Raw genomic sequence first — 20,000 nt, 5'->3', positions numbered from 1 at the left:
ACTGGAAAAATTGTTGCCTCGAAATAATAAATTGGACGATACAAAGATAAGAAAATAACTGATGTGTGCCCTTAATCAGTTCATTGTTTCCTTGATAACAGTAGTGCTAATTGTGTATAAGTGTATAATCTATTATAGCCGGTTTAACAATCCTATAAATTTTAAAATTAGGTTTCAGTAAGTATCAGTAAAAAAACAAGTCTAAGAGGATACCATGCCTAATTGTACTGTTGCTTCTGTGTAATATATAGAGAGATTGCTTTTCCTCTTCTTGCATCTATTTCATTTTGATATAATTCACTTATAATAACTTGTTTAACTATTACAATTTTACTAATAGGGTCTGTGAGTCCTTATTTAATGAAGTATCCAATGGATATAGCAATACATTCCATGGGGATTTAATTTGATTATTTAAAATTAAATCATTAGCTGCGAATACATTGTTGGAGTGAAATGTTCATATAGATAAAACCTTAATAATCTAGCAATAAATGTGGGTTTCGGGAAGGGATGATGATTGTGATTTAGATGCTAACAAACAATAAAACACATTTTGATATAGATTTGGGTTACAGTCCTACTAATAATTTACTGCCAACTTAGTTTCAGAATCAGTTTGTTTTATGGTTGTAACGATCATATATATTACTTAAAAATATATAGTGTCCGTGTGTGGGTAGGTGTGCGTGTCAGTGTGTGTGTGGTGTATGTCTGAGTCAGTGAGAGAGGTATGAGAGTGTGTGTGAAAGAGGGAGAGATGAGTATTTATGGTGTATGTTAAAAGACAAAGTAAAGAAAAATGTTAAGAGAAAGAAATCAACAACGTTTTCTTGAAATATCTATACTCGTTGCACGAAATAGCCCTTTCGAGTTGAGTTCGTCATGGCTTTCGCATGCAAAACAGTTCAAAGGTAAATACAGATAATTTGGCAATTTGGAAACTTAGTGTTATGAAGATAAGGTTAATGTCATACATCACAAACATGTAATACTGAATCACTTTTATGGTTATATAATCAAAGGACTTATTACTTCTTGTATTTTGTTTTTTTGTTGTTGTTTTGATTATGTTTACAGCAAAAACCAAAAAAACAAAAGCAGTTCAGTTTTTAATAGAATAGAAACTGTTGTTTTTGTAAAGATATGTATAGTATTTATGACGTTAATGTTTCAAAGCAGTTTTACTTAACTTTTTACAGATGTGATACTTATCTTTACTTATGCAAATATAACATTATACATTTAAACTTTTACTCCCGTTTTTTTTAGAATGATGGAGTGAATGTTGATTAGTTTGTTTTTTTCTCTCGCTCCCTTCTTGCTAGGTAATAATAAAAATCAGTGCTAATGGAAGGGGATGCAAGGAAATGTGCAATGGTTATTCTCATAGTACATTTCTCCCACATAATATAAAATGATGTGGCTCAGTGGTAGAGCGCTGGCTTTGCACGCGAGAGGCGAGAGAGGTCCTGGGCTCGATACCCTGCATCAGCAGCAATTAAATATTTATTAATCATTAGTAATTTCATCAGAAATTAAGAAACTAGAAAAATTGTGCCTGTTTGTTGTTAATCTATAATTTTGTATAAATTTAGTTTTTTCGGGTTATTATTATTATTATTATTATTATTATTATTATTATTATTATTATTATTATTATTATTATTATTATTATTATTATCATTATTATTATTATTAATATTATTATTATTGTTATTATTATTATTATTAGTTGTAGTAGTAGTAGTAATAGTATGATTAGTAATTTAATGATATCACAATGTTTATAAATTTCAACTCATTTTTTATTGAGAATATTATGCAATTGTTATTATTTCCCTTACTATATGCCACTGGTAGTGGTAATGACAATGATAAGTTTCGTATTTGTTAGATTTAATCATATTGTGTTTATATGGCTCATATTTCCATATATATATAATTATCTTTAATCTAATTAATTGTTTTGTTACTATTAGTATCTGCCCAGATCCTGGGCAGATACTAATCTGCCCAGACACATATATGTTTGTGTGTATATTATATATATAAAGTCAAATTAACAACATACGTGTGATAAGGTATTCCTATCTACTGTACTCCTTTTTGTGTGACTTGATAATGATTTCACTCAAATTTGCATATATATCATATCCAGCAAGCAACATGAGATTGGCTATCTATTATAAGGAAAGGCCACTTCGAGTACAATTTAGCATTGGAACTTATCGATTATATCTATTCATATGAAAACAATTATATCAGACATAGAAGTGGCAATTAATAATAACTGTAATATCAAAATACATATAATAGTATAAGTTACCAACATGTAGTAGTGAATTCTCTTTTCCCTTTTATGTTCAAAGGAATTCTTCATTCGCGATCTTTAATAATTATACGCTTGTGTATTAGCAAAAAGTGTGTCTAAGGTCGTTCTTATGGAGATTAGTATAGTTTATTACTTAAATTTTTTTTCAAAATAGCTTTTTCTCTCACTCATGTAGTATTTATCAACACTTAAGAAAGTATAACATTAAATAAAAAATTACTTCTTACTCGTGTCTTTGTGAGAAAGCTGGAGTGAATGTTGAAATTTTTGGTCTTGCTCTACTTTTCTCCTTCAGCCAGGCAAAGAACAATTCTTAGTATTCAGGTCTCCATCCGTGTATTACGGGGATGTAGCTCAGTGGTAGAGCGCTCGCTTTGCATGTGAGAGGCCCCGGGTTCGATCCCCGGCATCTCCAACTTCAAATTGTTTAATATTGATTAAAAATGTGTATATATTACCACCATCGCCATCATCATGTACATATGCTTGAGCGCGCATGTGTGTGAATATATATATGCAATTTTATATATATGTGTGTGTGTGTGTGTGTGTATGTATGTGTGTGCATGTGCGTGTGCGTGTGCGTGTGCGTGCGTGTGCGTGTGCGTGTGCGTGTGCGCGCGCGCGTGTGTGTGTGTGTGTGTGTGTGTGTGTGTGTGTGTTATTCTTCACAACGTGCCCAGTGAAACACGATTACGCATCTCCAGTTACAAATTGATTACTATTGATTAATAGTTTTATTTCATCATAACCACCATTGACATCATGTTTATATGCGTATGTGCACGTGTATGTGAGAATATGTATGTAATTACTTATATATGTTTATATAGTTCACGATTACGCACCTTTTGTAATTTGCAAAATTGTCTGTCGTCCGACGGATGCAATAAATTTACCAAACATCATCAATGGTTAGCTAAAGAAAAAGTGACGGTTAATCTCCATCTTCATAATTAATTACCATTATTAATTTTGTAATTCCTCATGTTATAAATATGACAATGATGGTTATGATTAATTATTTTTTATTTAATTTTGTTTTGTTGTCATTATTATTATCTTCCCGATTTTTTTCTCTATTTTTAGAATTATCAGATGCTTCATTAGATAAAAAGTGATAGTAAATAATCAGCAATTAAAGGAATTATAAATTAATTACATCAAAATTATTTGAAAGGAAAGAAAAAGAATCTTAATTTCTATTAAGGAAATTGTTGAACTAACTGATGTATAATATGATGTGCAATTAGGCATGGCATCCTATCACGCTTGATTTTTACAGCTATTTACTTCAAAGTGTATTTTCCAGCTTATATGATTGTTAAACAGGCCATAACAAGGTCTGTATTTATACACAATTAGCACTTTTGTTATTCAGTAAACATTGAACTCATTATCAGCACACATCAGTTATTTTTCTAAGCTTTGCATTGTCGAATTTATGATTTCGAGGGAATCATTTTCCCCGGTGGAGGCTTTTTATAGAAGATATTTATTGCCTTTTGTAAATATTAACTAGGGTCAGGAATACAGTAAAATTGATTGTGTAAAATGAAAAAAAAGTCATTAAAGGTGTTCACAGGTGAATGAATTCCTGTCCCTTTACATAATCACATAATTATTCACTTCATATCTATCTACTGTTCGTAATTAAGTGCATTCTATTAAGGACATGAAAATAAAGGTCATGAAAAATATCTTCTTAAAAAATAATAAACGTGTTGTTGGTAATAATGGATTCTGATGAGCCGTTCATCTTCCTTTTCTAATGGCTGATATTTTCATATGTATTTTTTATGTGTGAGGGAGAGAAAGGCGGAAGCGATGAGAGATAACGGTATTTGTGTATGTCTGAGTGTTTTGGGGGGGGGGGGGGGTTGATGTGTGTGTGTAGGGGTGTGTGTGTAGGGGTGTGTGTGTGGGTGTGTGTGTGTGTGTGTGTGTGTGTGTGTGTGTGTGTGTGTGTGTGTGTGTGTGTGTGTGTGTGTGTGTGTGTGTGTGTGTGTGTGTGTGTGTGTGTGTGTGTGGATGTGTGTGTGTGGGGGGGGGATATGTGTGTGTGTGTGGGGGGGGGGAGTTGTGTGTGTGTGTGTGTGTAGTGGGGGTGGGGGGTTGCGTGTATGTGTGGTTGTGTGTGAGTGTGAATGTGCGTGCGTGTGTGTGTGTGTGGTTGTGGTTGTGTGTGTGCGTGAGTGTGAATGTGCATGTACGTGTAAAGTCAAATTAACAGTAAATCATAAGCGTTTCACTTTAGAGCATTTATATATACTATACTCCTTTTTGTGCCTCTGTTTACCTGGCATGCTGAGCTACCTTTACAATGTTTTCACACAAATTTACATATATGTGATGTCCAGCAGTAAACGTCAGATTCGTTCTATTTTATAAAAAATGCTACTCCAAATATAATATAGTATTTAAATCTGGTTTGTGTATGTGTCTAATGAAAACAAAGTTAATTATATCAGCTCAAGAAGTGGCAATTAAGAATAATTGTGATATCAAAACAATGTTATAAGTTACTAACTTCTTCCCTTTCATATTTATTATCGTTTTGGTTATAAGGAACAATCCAAGACTGCCCGAGTTCATTACTATGGTTTATGACCCGAATATTTCAAAGTAGCTTTATTTACTTTACTCGTGGTATTTATCTGCACTTGTGGAAGTTTAACATTAAATGATAAATTACACTGTATTGTGAGAAAGCTGGAGCGACTACTGATATTTTCATTTTTTCTCTTTTAGCTATACAAAGGATACTCCTCATAGTTCATATGTCCCTCGCAATATCAAGGGGATGTAGCTCAGTGGTAGAGCGCTCGCTTTGCATGTGAGAGGCCCCGGGTTCGATCCCCGGCATCTCCAACTTCAAATTTGTTACTAATGTTTAGTAAAAGGTTTATATCACCACCACCATCTCCGTCGACGCCATCTTCATTATCATCATGTGTATTTGCGTTTGAGTGGATGCACGTGTGTGTGAATGTGTATGTAATTTCATGTCGCATGTTGGTATCCTTAGGAATGAGCGAGCCGATCGGAAGGCCAAGGCAGCTGCCGCTCGGCCCTGTGATGCTCGTTTTCCTCTCCCACACGCTGACTTGAAACCCAGCATCAGGAGTTGTCTTCGTGATAAATGGAGGGAACAATGGAGGCATACCTTTAGAAATAAACTGCGGGAGATTAGAGATGACCTTGGCAGTTGGGTTATCAGCATCCATCCCAACCGACAAGTAGAAATTGTAATAACAAGGTTGAGAATCGGTTCATACAAGACTGACTCATGGGCCGATGATGTCTAAAAGTGAAGCACACTGTGAGGAATGTCAAGAGTCATTAACTGTCGCACATGAAGTGGAAAGGTGCGCAACATTCTCAGACCAAAGACGTATGTACTTGTCTCCTCCATATACACTGAAAAATGTATTGGGGGAAGGTCTTATTAGTTTCCTTAGGGAAACTAATATTTTCAATAAAATTTAATTATGCGTAATATTATGTAATAATTTTATACATTTAGAGTATAATGTTTACGCTTTTATCTTCTTATATATAATATTTATTGTTATTTTTTATATCTATTGATAGATTTTAACGTTTTAAATATTTGAACATTTCAATCTAGCAAGGTACTCGCCGCTAATGACCTTAACTGTTGACGCGGCAGATAATTTTAAATAATCAATCAATCAATCTTTTTCTTTTTTTTCTCCTTTAGCTAGACAAGGGATAATTCTCATAATTCAATGTTTCTCTATGGTTAGGGTATGTAGCTTAGTGGTAGAGGGCTCGCTTTGCATGTGAGAGGCCCCGGGTTCGGTCCCCGGCATTTCCAACATTAGATTTGTTACTAATGTAAGGTGACATCCTAGTCCTCCTCATCTCGGGCTTTGGAGAGCATCCCCTCACCACTCGTCCCTGTCGTTCGGCCGCGCCCGGATCTCGCTCGCTCTCTCCTTTTCTGTTGGGGGAGGTCTAATCCTTTCGCTTGGCCCTTTATTTTGGTCTTTTGTTTCTGAAGTTTTAGTGAAGTTTCCCCTTTTTATAGCCGTTTTCTTTCCTTTTTTTTGTGATTGTTTGTTTGATTTTACACAGTCATTGTGTTTCGTTCTTAAGACTCGAAAGTCTACTTTACTTGATTTTCGATATATCTTGATTTAATTGTTATTTTATTTCATTTTCATTATTATCTAATCTTTCGAGTATTTTACACTCGTCATCTTTTACTTTTATCTTTTTGTTCGATATTTTTAATTTCATTTTAACTTGGGGTTATATTTAATCTTTTCCTCTTACACTGTAAAAACATGTATTTTAACCTGTAGGGTAAAATCTACAGTTTTATACATATAAAAGATGTATAGTTCGTGACGTAGTTCATGACGTCACGAACACTGTAAATACCGCAAAAAACGGCGCGAAATATACTCAGTCTGGACCAGATACCCTGTGTGTTACTACCCCTGTGTGAGCTGGGACGCCGTGAAGCGGCCACGCCCCCCCGAAACCGAGAGAAGTTAAGTTCTGTGTGCTGACATTTGCCTTTTCTGAGGAGCTAGACGTGATCCTTTTTTCTTTTTTTTTCTTACTTATGTGTTACATATTCTCCAAATAATCTTAATCAGCCAATATTAATGACTTTACTTTTTATTAAATATTAACACTCGTAAGGAGTGGTTTTAAACAATTTTTTTGCATTTATTTTATTAAACATAAATGTTTTCGAAATGCACTTAAGGATGTGACTTTACCTTTTTTAGTTATTGTAAGTTACATTAAATATTTCTTATAAAAGGAAACCCATAGGCTGAACGTCAAGGAGTGAAGATTATGCTCGGTCTTCTTTTTTTTTTTTTTTTTTTTTCATTTGTTTGCTTGTTTGTTTGTGCCTAGATGCTTCACGCTACCACAACATAGCATCTAGACACTGTGAACCCACACTAATATATATAACAATAGCCACAGAGCAAAAGAACACCTCACACTAATGATTAATAAAATGTTTATATCATCACCACCATCTCCCTCGTCGCCATCGTCATCATCATCGTGTGTATTTGCGTTTGTTTCTGAATGTGTGTGTAATTTCATGTCACGGCTGAGCAGCAGCTGCCGTTCAGCCCTGTGACTCTCGTTTTCGTGTCCCACACACTGACTTGAAACCGAGAAAACTGCGAGAGATTGGAGATGACCTTGGCAGTTGGGTGACCAGCATCCATCCTAACCGACAAGTAGAAGTTTTATTAACAAGGCTGAGAATCTGGCACACAAAACTGACTCATGGGCGGATGATGGCTAAAAGTGAAGCACACTGTGAGGAATGCCAAGAGCCATGAACGGTCGCACATGTAGTGGAAAGATGTGCATGTGTGTGAATGTGTTATACATATGAAGTCTAATTAACAATTAATATTTCGGTTTATGCTTTTTTAGGATGAACAAAGTAAGTGTTCATATATGCTGTATTATTTGTATGTCTGGGTTTACCTCACATGCTACTGTAACTTAAGAATGTTTTCACTCACATATACGTATTTCGTATCTAGCAGTTAACAGAATATTTGTTCTATATTATAAAAAAAGGCCATTTCAAGTACACTTTAGCATCTATATCTGGTGAGTATATCTATTTGAATAAAAACACAGTTAAGAATATGAGACCAAGTAGTGGCAATTGAGATTAATTGTAATATCAAGATATAGTTAATGTTAGAAATTACTATTATGTTCTGAACGTCTTTCTCCCCTAACCATTCATTATACTTTTGGTTATAAGCAACAAGCAAAACTGCATGAGTTCATTCTTCAGTAGAATACATTAGTATGGTTTATGACCTGATTTTTTCAAAATAATTGATTATTTTACTCATGTGGTATTTATCTGCACTTGTGGAAGTATAACGATAAATTACTATGTACTCCTGTCTTTGTGAGAAAGCGTTTTTTTTTTCTCCTTTAGCTAGACAAAGGAAAATGATCAAGTGTCAAATGTCCCTATATTGTAAGGGGATGTAGCTCAGTGGTAGAGCGCTCGCTTTGCATGTGAGAGGCCCCGGGTTCGATCCCCGGCATCTCCAACTTTAGATTTGTTACTAATGATGATAATTGGTTTATATCATCACCACCATCATCATCATGTATATGTGGGTTTGCGTGAGCGCGTGCATGTGAATGTGTATGTTATTTCATATATGTGTGTATATGTGGTTCACGTATCGCGAATACTCGTACTTCGTAAGATTATCTGTCTTCTTACGGATGTAATATCTCAAATCATCAGTCGTTAGCTAGGAAAAAAGTGATAGTTCATTATCAATCTTCATCTTTATAATCAATAATCATTATTCATTTTACAATTGCTATTATCATAATTATCACTCTAATGGTTATAATTAATTTATTTTTTTGTTGTTAATATTATTATTAACTTTACTTTTTTCGTCAAAATTATCAGATGCATCATTAGGTAAAGGGTGTTTACAAAAAATAATCAATAATTAAAATAATTACATAAGAATAACATCGAAATTAATTAAATGAAGTAGAGAAGGAATCTTACCTGGTAGCGTTAAGTATATGTATAAGTAAATGATGTATCATACAATATTCTGTAATTAGGAATAGTATCCTGTAACTAATGAATGATGCAATAAGGTACAATTGTTAAGCAGGCCATAACAAGGTATGCATATATTTATGCACAGTTAGTATTGCAGTTATTCAGTACACATTCAACTGATAAGTTATTTTTCTAAGCTTTGTATAGTTCAGTTTGTGATTTTGGGTATGAATTTCCCCCGTGGAGTTGTTAAACTGCGAAGGCTATTTTTTTAATATTTAGCCACTTTTCGTAATTTGGTGTATTCTATTCATGACAAAATAAAAATAAAAGCTCTTACAAAATATCTTCAAAAGGAAAATGTGTGGTTGGAATTAATTACTTCTAATTTTCTGTTCATCTTCCTATTAGAATTGCGGTGGTTATCTGGCTGATCTGTTCATAAATGTATTTTTTATGTGCGTAAGGGTGACGGAAAACGGGATGGGCGATGCGAGAGGAGGGCATTTGTTCATGCGCGTATGTGAGTAAGAGAGAGAGAGAGAGAGAGAGAGAGAGAGAGAGAGAGAGAGAGAGAGAGAGAGAGAAGAGAGAGAGAGAGAGAGAGAGGGAGGGAGGGAGGGAGGGAGAGAGAGAGAGAGAGAGAGAGAGAGAGAGAGAGAGAGAGAGAGAGAGAGAGAGAGAGAGAGAGAGAGAGAGAGAGAGAGAGAGTGAGTGAGTGTTTATATGTATGAAACAATAAATATGTAACAATAAATCATAAGCATTTCTTCCTATACGCTTTTAAGAATAACCTGTGTTAGGGTATTCATATATGCTCTACTCTTAAGTATTTTGATATTTTTTTCTTTAAAATTTACGTATTTAGCATTAGGTTCATTATGTATATAGAATAGACATTTCGAGTACAACTAAGTGTCGAAATCTCGTATATATATATATATATATATATATATATATATATATATATATATATATATATCAATTCAACTGAAAATACAGCTAAATATATCAGCCCAATAAGTGTCAATTAAGAATAATTTTCATATCAAGATAAAATCAGTATTGATAATTTACCAACATGTACTGAATCGTTTTCTCCCTTATGTGTTCATTACGCTTATATTTATTAGCAACATGCTAAGACTCAAGTGGTATTTATCACCTTTTTGTGAATGTATAACAGCAAATTAATCTGTACTCGCGTACATGAAACAGATACTAATTATGATATAATATTAATTTAATTTTATGACACAATTTATAAGCTGGAATGAGTGCTGATATGTTTTCATGGCCTCATAATTCGTGTCCACATACAGTGTAAGGGGATGTAGCTCAGTGGTAGAGCGCTCGCTTTGCATGTGAGAGGTCCCGGGTTCAATCCCCGGCATCTCCAATCTCATACTGTTTGCTAATAATTAATATTAGGTTTCTATCACGACCATTATCATCAATGTCATCATGTGTATGTGCGCTTGCGTGTGCGCGCATGTTAGAGTGAATGTGTATGTAGTTTTATATATATAGTTCCCGTGCCCTGCAAGACACAGTTACAGACTCTCAGTACTTATGTAATAATCTGTCCTCCAACGGATAATAAATTTATCAAATCAAATCATTCACTCCTGGCAAGTAAATAGATCGAATCCTATCGCTTCGAGTAATTGTGGAACGCCTTCGTGAGTACGATCGCGTTTTTTTTTTGCAGCCTACATCAACCTCAAGATGGCGTTTGACTAGGTGCATCGAGAATCGCTATTGGAGATTCTGATGTTTAGGGGAATTCCGACACGGATTATTGGCCTAATAGCAAGTCTATATACCGGTACTGAAAGTGCTGTAAAGTGTTGGGGGGGCCTGTCAAATTTCTTCCCTTTCAATTCAAGGGTGAGGCAAGGCTGCGTCCTTGCGCCAACACTTTTCAACACCTGCATGAACCTGGTAATGGGCAGTGTGGAGTAACACTGTGCAATATCAAGGTCTCAGACCTTGATTTTGCCAATGATGTTGCTGTCCAATGGACACTGGAGTCATTGGTGGCGGCTCTTGATGCATTTAGCAATGAGGCCTTTGGACCTAGAGTTCTCCTGGACCAAGACTAAGATTCAGGACTTCGGTGGCCTGTTAGGGAACCCATTCAGTCGGTCCATGCTTGCGGTGAAGACGTTGAAGTCACTGAGAACTTTGCATACCTTGGTAGTGTAGCCTATATATCTTGGCTGTCAGACCAAGAAGTCAGAAGACGGATTGGTCTGACAGCAGGAGCCATGAACTCGATCAACATTGGCATTTGGAGATGTCGGTACCTATACAGAAGGACCAAGCTATATGCCGTCGAGGCCTTGGTACTGTTAGTTTTGCTTTTTGGAAGCGAAACCTGGATGCTGTCTAGTGCCTTGGAGTCTTGTCCTAACGCCTTTCGTAACAAGTCTCTTCGCCGGATCATGGGGTACAGTTATCAAGACCATGTGTCCAACCGACGGATACATCGTGAGACGAGAACGAGACCTGTTACTTACCTAATCTGGGATCGCCAACTCAGGTAATATGGTCACCTAGCTCGTTTTCCTGTGGATGACCCTGCCCATCAGGTTGTCTCACTGCAAGACAAGCCAGGGTGGAGGAGGCTCATGGGATGACCTAGGATGTCATGGCTTGGGCAGCTCGACGAGACCCTGTCGTGGGGAGCTAGAGATGAGCCGATGGCCTGCCTGGAGACTCGCCATGAGAGAAAAGGATGGGTGGACGCAGCCATGGGCCCCGTCGGCGTTAGCCAAAGGATGATTCTCATAATTCAGATCTCCCTCTTAATTATGAGGGGATATAGCTCAGTGGTAGAGCACTCGCTTTGCATGTGAGAGGTCCCGGGTTCGATCCCCGGCATCTCCAACTTCAAATAGTTTACTGATGATTATTAATATGATTATATCATCACCATCGTCATCGTGATCATAATTAAGATCATGTGTATGTGCATTACTGTATGCATGCGCGTGCGAATGTGCATGTAATTTCATCTATATGTCTACCTGTAGTTCAAGTGCCCTGCGGGACACGTTTACACACCTTTTATACTTGTTTTGTAAAGTCAAATCCCTGGTTAGCTAAAAGTAAACGTGACAGTTCATTACTAATCTTCATTTACATAATCTTCATTTACTTAAAACTGCATTTTCCAATTGATATGGTTTGGCCATAACAGGGTATGTATAAATATATAATTAGCCCTACTATTATTCAGTTAAAATTGAAATGATTATGAGCACACTTCATTTATTTTTCTTAGCTCTGTATTGTGCAATTTATGATTTCGGGGAATTATTTTCCCTAGTGAGGAAGTTGAATTTCCAAGTCTATTTTATGTAATATATTTATTGTATCTAAAGGTTGAATAAGTTTAAGAAGACAGTAAAATAAATTAATTCCTTTACGGAATTAAATATTGATTTACTTCATATCTACATACCTATCTTTCGCAAAAAGAGCTCAAAACTGAATAAGGTGCTGTCCCTTTACATAGTTTAATATTGATTTACTTCATATCTATCTTTCGTAATTAAGTATCACATTTATGGCTAAAGAAATAAAACCTCATGCAAAATATCTGATAAGGAAAATGTGTTTTTGAAATTAATTGCTTCCAATTAGCTGTTCATCTTCCTTTTCGAATCGCGATATTTAAATGGTTGGTAATTTCATATATATGATTTTAATGAGAGAGAAAAAGGAGGGGTGGCGATGGGAGGTGTATGTGAAATGTGAAATTAACAATGCATCACAGTCATTTCAGTTTATACTCTTTCACGATGGACATACATTTGAAAAGGTATTCATATATAATGTATTCTTTATTGAGTGTTTACGTGTACGTCGCATGCTGAGGTAAATAATTTCACTCAGATTTGCGCATTTCATATCCAGCAATTTACACGTGATATATTACAAGAAAAGGCCATTTCATGTACAATTTAGTATTTAAATCTTGAGAGTACATCTTTTCAAATAAAAACAGTTATATTAAACTTAAAAGCGACAGTTAAGAATAATTGTAATATAAAAATAAAGATATAAAGTTATCAACATATCCTGAATCACTTTCTACCTTGTGTGAAATTAAACTTTTTGGTTATCCGAGTTCAGTTTTCAGCAGAATAGATTTTTTTTTTTTTTTTTTTTTTATGGAGATTAGTGTTGTTTACGAGTGTTTCATATGAACTAAACTTTTTTTTTTTTTTTTTTCTTATGTGTTATTTATCTCCACTTGTGCATGTATAGCATTATATGATAAATTACTGTACTCGCATCTTTGTGAGATGGCTGGAGCGAGCGTTGATTTTTATTTCTTGGTCTCTTTTTCTCCTTAAGCTAGACAAAGGCAAATTATTAAGAGTCCTTATTATAAGGGGATGTAGCTCAGTGGTAGAGCGCTCGCTTTGCATGTGAGAGGCCCCGGGTTCGATCCCCGGCATCTCCAAAAGAATTTTTTTTAAAACATTTTATGTAACTACATGGCGTGATTTTTTTCCGGGGGCGTGGCCGTACGGCTCGGCGGTCTATTTGACACTTCTGTGAAACATGGCCTCGGTGAAAGACGAAGTAAGCTGTCAAAAAAATCGTGTGTAGATTATGACGCTGGGATTATTAATTATTGTACCAAAGTAATAGGAAATCCCGAATTTTGTTTTAATTATCTTGTGCGTCACGGTGTTTTGAACGATACGTTGCAGTGTAAAACGTGTAGTGAACCGTGCTTGCCTTACCGTGACTTAAGGATTTTTTAGTGTCAGAAACTCGTTACAGTGAACAGAAAGAAACCGAAAAGGTGTAATTTTCAACAATTGCTTTATAAAAACACCTGGCAACACAATAACCACTTAGATATAGACACAAATTTGTTATTTATAAAAATCTACCAACGTGAATGTTTACCTATCAATTTATAAAAGACGAAATAATAAGTATTAGTGACAAAACTACCTGCGACTGGTCCTCCCTTTGCAGAGATGTATTAATATTTTGGTGTGAATCCAGTGGAATGGATAAAATTGGTGGACCTGGGAAAACGGTCGAAATAGTCGAATCCAAATAAGGGGAAAAAAAGTACAGCAAAGGGAAGATCATCGATGGTCACTTGGTATTTGGCTTGTGCCGTGAAACAAAAGAATATTTTGCAGTAGAGGTAGAGAAACGTGAGTCGTAAACACTACTGCAAATAATAAAAGCAAAAGTACATGAACAGTCAGTAATTATTAGTGATTGCTGGAAGGCTTTTAATTGCCTTCAGGACGAAGGTTATGAACATCTGAAGGTAATCATAAGTATAACTTTGTTGACACCGGTGCTCACACAAATACAGTTAAACGAAACTGGAGGACCCCAAAGGAAAAGGTGCCACAGTGCAGGAGGAGGTCATATCTTTTTGAGGGCTGCCTGGCCAAAGCGGCTTTCCAGCTGCAGTATCCGGAGGCCAGCAAACGGATGCACCCTGGGAATTAATCAAATCAGTCAAGTCCTCTCTGAAGGAAGCTTTAATGATGTATAAAATCCTAGAAAGAGGTATCCCAAGATCTATATCCACACTTTGTTTGTAACATGCTGACTTTGCTAGGCGATCAGCATGATCATGCCTAGGGATTCCAACATACGATGGAATCCACACAACACGTATATTATGGCCTCGTTCTTTTGCACAATAGACGTTTATCCTGATGTTATTTGCAATATTTCCCGCAACTTTGTCTAGAGTGTTGAGAGCCTAAGTTGTATAATAAACACTTAGGTCCGACATTTCCCACGGTGGTACAGAACGTCCATGTAGGGTCTTAGTTATGGGTATATTCCGCTGAGCTAAGTGTTTACACGTTACTTGTACCCATGGATTTGAATATGAATAGGTGTTGTCATTCAAAGTTAGCTCTTCTATTGTGGTTTTAGTTGTGTTTGGAACTCTGTACAATGGAGGGGTTCTCTAATTGATTTGACACTAAATGTGGTATTTATGTATAATATTCTTTCATAAACAGAAGGCAAATTAAGTTAAAATATATATATATATATATATTGTATATTATGTATACAGTAAATAATCATGTAAAATTTATTTATATCTACATGTGTATATATAAATGTGTATATATATATATATATATATATATATATATATATATATATATATATATATATATATATATATATATATATATACATACACGTGTGTGTGTGTGCGTGCGTGTGTCTGTGTGTATGTATGCGTATATATATATATATATATATATATATATATATATATATATATATATATATATATATATATATATATATATACACACAAATAAATATATATGTGTGTATGTCTGTATTAATATAATTCATATGCATATTCATATATACATATAGAGAGAGACGTGTATGTAATTATAAATGTGATTATTAATGTAAATATATATATATGCATTCTTTCTTTTTTTTCTTTTTTTATGCAGTGCCGTGTCAGAAGTGCCTACGTCGCACGTGACCATGCGCAACGTTATTCACGCTTTTCCGAGTAATACTTTGAGATTTAATTTCTGATTGAACGTGGGAGAAGTACTGATGTATGTGTGTTTGTGTGCATATGTGTGTGTGTGTGTGTGTGTGTGTACATTCACTCACAAAGCTTTTTCTCAGATATACTTATTTTCATAACTTGGCTTATTAGAAAGGTGTAAGGGCGTTTCTACCCCTGTCATTACGATGCTTTCGAAGCATAATAGCCTGACATTTCTTCATTTTCAGATTGTTACTAATTAAATGTCAAGGATTATTTGATGAGCAGCCTAATGATCCTTGAGGTCAATAAAACAGTTTTTGAATGCGATAATTTACTTTGTTTCAATTAAACATAAGTAAGAACTCTCCAAGAGTGTAGCCTTCTTGAGGCGCTAATTTCCCTTATTGGTCCATGCCTCGAGTCCCATACGGGGTACGGTCCTACAAGACACCAGAGGGTTCTCTGCCGACACCACCTCGAAGGGACGCTTCTGAACCAAATGCAGCTCAGGGAAGGCGTCGCACATGATGCCCGCCAGAGTCGTGCTGTGCAATGCTTTCAATTGATCTGTCACCGGAGAATATATCGGTTAAAAATAATAGAATTTGAAAAGAAAAGTTAGTTTATGATAAAAACATTTTCATAATATCCATCAATAATTTCTGTTTGTGTGGTATTGAGAACACCGATCACTGGAACCTACCATCGTCGAACTTAGTATCGTCGATATGGGTCTCGTACCAGTACCTGTCTGCCTGGCGAATTCTGGAGAACTGCTCAGCCAGAACGCAAGTGAACGTGGGTCCTAGCTCTCCATCGGGGACTGGTCGTTCAAAAGCTCCACCGATCAATAGATCAATGTCCTTTACGTCGCTGCGGTTAAAATTCTAGTCTGAAGTGGTATCAAAGACTTGGGCCTACATCATAATAAATAATAATGTGCCTAAATAATAGCTGCAATAATTATGACTGCATAATCACTAGAGATATCATACATATGCCTATATAATATTGATAAGAATGATGTCAATAACAGAAAGAACAAATGAGTGAATGATTACTTTAAATAATCTGCCACGCCAAAATCTTTAGTCATTAACAACGAATATCTAACTAATTGTCATATAAATAAAATCACTAACTTGTACACGCTCTGTAGGTTGTCAATGACTTTTTGGTCCATGCTGTTGGTCAGGTCTGCGAAAGTGTTGATATCCTTGATCTTGCAGGCCGCCTGCACCGCCGTGTATCCTCCCAAGCCATGCTCACGCCCACGCTGGATGTTCAGAGCCAGTAAGTCGATTCCGAGAGGCTCTTCGCCAGGCAATGATGAGGCCGTTATCTGGAGACAGGGGAACGGTGTATTTTTAGCACATATTTGTAAACGATTCAAGGCTTGTTGTATATACATTAGTCCTATTTGCATTTTCTTTTGAATATATCATTGTACTTATCCTTTTTTTTTTCTTCCATTTTTTTCATGACAAGAATCAGTGTTACGGATCTTGACCTCCTTTGTAAAGGCCAGTTTACTGGCATCCTGCCGGCTGACGCCACGAAGCACGTCGGCAGGTACAAGGTGAAGCAACTGTTCAAGTGTTGCAGAGGACAGATCTATAGAACCTGTAACCTTCCCAGAGGAGTCTACTAATTCAATTTGGTCCTGAGAAGAAAAAGAGCAAAAAATAATCGTCGCTCCAAACATTTATATATATATATATATATATATATATATATATATATATATACGCATATATAGATAGATAGATATGTGTGCGTGCACCTATCTATTTATAACCATGTGCCATTACAAATAAGCTCAATATACAATATTAATAGATTGAACACGGCACAGAAAATAATAACTTACAAAAATTACCCACCGTACCTGTGCATACTGTGAGGAACACTTACCGGACTCTGGCTCTGACGGAAGTGGAGGGTCGCAGTTTCGAACTCGGAACTAGTCGCAATAGTCTTGCTAGCATTGTAGTCCTCTCTTCTGCGTGCCCCAGTGAGAGGCGTCAGCTGGTATTTAGTCATCGCTTGTGGTCCTACAAATAAATTTCAGTTGATTATTTAAACGAAAGTATTATCGCCTAGTCCCAGTTAATCCCAATCGAATCCATGATACACTCTACCCTGAAAAAAAAAAAAAAAAAAAAACTGAAATTCTCTCCCTTTGCACTTCAAAGTACATACCGAGGAGTTTAGAAAGATATTCTTTGTAAACGACTTGCTGTAGTTGGGCTACCACGATCCTGCGGCTTTCCTGGAAAAGCCTCTCATCTTCCCAGTCCACATTGGTTTCCTTGAGGCGATCCGCTATGCTGTTGTGGTAGCGAGTGACCATGCCATAGATCACTTTGACCAGGGCCCCTATCTCTGTTGGTATCACGTTAAGTGTTATCTCCAGTGTATTTGTCTTAACTTCATTCGGGCAATGCCACGACATAGTTATAGTTTCACTCTTCTTGTACTTTCTCTATACATTTCTTTGGTATTACCTAAATACCACGCATCGAAAGACCAAAATATACAAACTAACTTGGTGAGATCAAGTACTGGGAATCGTCCACACTTCCGTCAGTAACCTGGAAAGACAGATAACGACTGTAATTTTGTGGAAGAACTAAGCAGAATATTACCTACCTGCACTGCCATCTTCAGATTCAAGCATTTGCAATCGGAAATTTACGTTTAAAAATATTCAGATAATCATGTTTATATCAATCTGTATTTATATATTACTTTATATTATGGATACAAAAATTAAAACAGAAAAAAAAAGTATTGGTTTTCACATAAATAGACTGACAGACAGATACATATACATAGATAAATAGAACAACTACCTGATACATTCTCCTTATGTAAAGAAAGGAATAACTAGGAAAGGTATATGCATCAAAAACAAAGCAAGGAATAGAAGACTAATAAATAAAGGCTAATAAAGAAAAAAAGAGAAAATGAAATTTATTTCAGCCTGGAAATCAGTTTGTAGGAACTGCCATGCCAACCGTTACACGTAGATGGCCTTTATTGGAGGTGCGGCGTGAACTCGTCGTGTGTTGGTCGGAGCCGTAGACCGTGGAGGCATCAAGGTAGGCAGTTGCCACGTTCACCTGATCCCTCGGGCCTGAGAACGGGCACACCAGGGAGCACAGTTAAAACGTGTAGATTGTCTTATTAAGTCGATATTTTTCTTGGGTGTAGATATTTTCTCTGTATTTTCTACTAGGACTTATATAATCCAGTGAATGAAAAAAAAATGCTTTATAGGAAAATCATCAAAACAACAACAAATACCAGGTGAAAAAAAAAAAAAAAAATAATAATGCCGTCCATTTTCCCAATCCAATCATCTACACCACAAGCAAAAGCAACATGAACGCACGATTTAGCAAGAGCCCGAGAGCATATCTTCCGACCTACCGGATTGGCATTTCGGTGCAGGGGCTGAGCGCAGCACCTCCATGCACTGTTGATCGAATTCACTGAAGAACGTGTCCGTGGCGGAGATGTTGACGCTGGCGCACTCGGGGCTGACCACAACAGTGACGGAATCCGAAGACTTTTGGCAGCACGAGATGGTTTTGTCTGCAGCACCTAAGGAACGGCAATGGAAGTTGGTGCTGATAGTATAACAGAATATTGGTATTAATGGCATTAGTAATAGAGTAAACGACATTGGGTATTGATGGCATTCAGAATATTACATTTACTGACATTAATACTATTGGTGTGAATGATGGAGAAATTACAGGTTAATGGCAATTCTAAATTATTGAAATGATGTTGCTGTTTAAGTCAAAAGTCAATCATAAGTATTTTTCTTATTATTATTACTGTTCCTGATAATATATGAGATATATAAAAAAATACGATTAAACTTGTCTGTATTCAGAAACACCAAATGACATTAGAGAATATAGTGATTTATTCAGTGAGGAAGCCTTGAGCCTCTTACCTGCAACCAAGGGCGTGGCGGCGAGGTCGAGGGCCACGAAGAGGCCGAAGAGCTTGTGCAGCAATGAGGAGGAGGACGGAGAGCTGGGCAGTCTCCCGACGGTGCGGCTGACGAGGCGGGCGTTGGGCAGCTCGCCGTCGTCGCTGGCTTTACGCGGGATCGAAATGCCTGCGGGGGGGGGGGGGGGGGGGGTTCTTTATAAATACAACAAAAATATCCTATAAAATGCACATGCAATGGAAATAAGCACTAAACTCACTTCACGTGTTAGATGCAAGAGAAGACAAGTCTACCCACCGTCAGCATACTCGTAACCAGCCAGGCGTCGGTAGGGCTTATAAGCGGCTCCCCAGCTCGATTGCTGCAGGTTGTTGCAGATGCCATCGCTGGACCGGTAGTGCAGGAAGTCGTTGCATAGGGAAAGCTTCTCCTGCTCTGCATTGCATAGCATCTCCCAGTTGACCGGTCTTCCGTAGTTTTCCAGGACAATTTCCGCAAGCTGGTTGTCTACGCTCAGCCTACGGTTATATCGTAAATTAAGTTATATCGTAAATTAAGACCACTCAAAATGTCCGACGTTAAGAAAATATCTCTTAAA

The 20,000-nt window shown here is 36.5% G+C and overlaps 1 protein-coding gene and 6 non-coding genes across 7 annotated transcripts; 6 read left to right on the top strand and 1 right to left on the bottom strand.

Moving 5' to 3' along the window:
- Nucleotides 1-2,678: 2,678 nt before the first annotated feature.
- Trnaa-ugc lies at nucleotides 2,679-2,750 on the top strand. Its single transcript has one exon. It is a non-coding gene; the product is annotated as a tRNA-Ala (tRNA).
- A 2,384-nt stretch (nucleotides 2,751-5,134) lies between these two features.
- Trnaa-ugc lies at nucleotides 5,135-5,206 on the top strand. Its single transcript has one exon. It is a non-coding gene; the product is annotated as a tRNA-Ala (tRNA).
- A 3,140-nt stretch (nucleotides 5,207-8,346) lies between these two features.
- Trnaa-ugc lies at nucleotides 8,347-8,418 on the top strand. The gene has a single exon. It is a non-coding gene; the product is annotated as a tRNA-Ala (tRNA).
- Nucleotides 8,419-10,227: 1,809 nt separating this feature from the next.
- Nucleotides 10,228-10,299, top strand: Trnaa-ugc. The gene has a single exon. It is a non-coding gene; the product is annotated as a tRNA-Ala (tRNA).
- Nucleotides 10,300-11,720: 1,421 nt separating this feature from the next.
- Trnaa-ugc lies at nucleotides 11,721-11,792 on the top strand. Its single transcript has one exon. It is a non-coding gene; the product is annotated as a tRNA-Ala (tRNA).
- Nucleotides 11,793-13,305: 1,513 nt separating this feature from the next.
- On the top strand, nucleotides 13,306-13,377 carry Trnaa-ugc. The gene has a single exon. It is a non-coding gene; the product is annotated as a tRNA-Ala (tRNA).
- Nucleotides 13,378-13,746: 369 nt separating this feature from the next.
- LOC125046528 (peroxidase-like) lies at nucleotides 13,747-17,887 on the bottom strand. The gene is made up of 8 exons (XM_047644313.1): nucleotides 17,635-17,887; nucleotides 17,347-17,486; nucleotides 16,943-17,095; nucleotides 16,575-16,774; nucleotides 16,136-16,305; nucleotides 15,862-15,999; nucleotides 13,881-13,957; nucleotides 13,747-13,758 (listed from the first exon to the last, which is right to left on the bottom strand). The coding sequence occupies exons 1-8, from the start codon at nucleotides 17,885-17,887 to the stop codon at nucleotides 13,747-13,749; spliced, it is 1,143 nt and encodes a 380-aa protein (XP_047500269.1).
- Nucleotides 17,888-20,000: the final 2,113 nt, after the last annotated feature.

The sequence above is a fragment of the Penaeus chinensis genome, chromosome 39 (genome assembly GCF_019202785.1).
Source record: "Penaeus chinensis breed Huanghai No. 1 chromosome 39, ASM1920278v2, whole genome shotgun sequence".
NCBI lineage: Eukaryota > Metazoa > Arthropoda > Malacostraca > Decapoda > Penaeidae > Penaeus > Penaeus chinensis.
Note: the sequence above shows the minus strand (reverse complement) of the source record. Positions and strands in the feature narration are given on the sequence as shown.

What these genes read in the sequence shown, in the direction of transcription:
- LOC125046528 (XM_047644313.1), bottom strand. Translation starts at nt 17,887, where the DNA reads ATGTCGTGGCATTGCCCGAATGAAGTTAAGACAAATACACTGGAGATA. An exon ending in TCCGTCAGAGCCAGAGTCCG is followed by an intron (nt 17,096 to 17,346) that starts GTAAGTGTTCCT and finishes TTTTCTTCTCAG; the next exon opens with GACCAAATTGAATTAGTAGA. An exon ending in GTCTTGTAGGACCGTACCCC is followed by an intron (nt 13,958 to 15,861) that starts GTATGGGACTCG and finishes CCGTTTTCCCAG; the next exon opens with GTCCACCAATTTTATCCATT.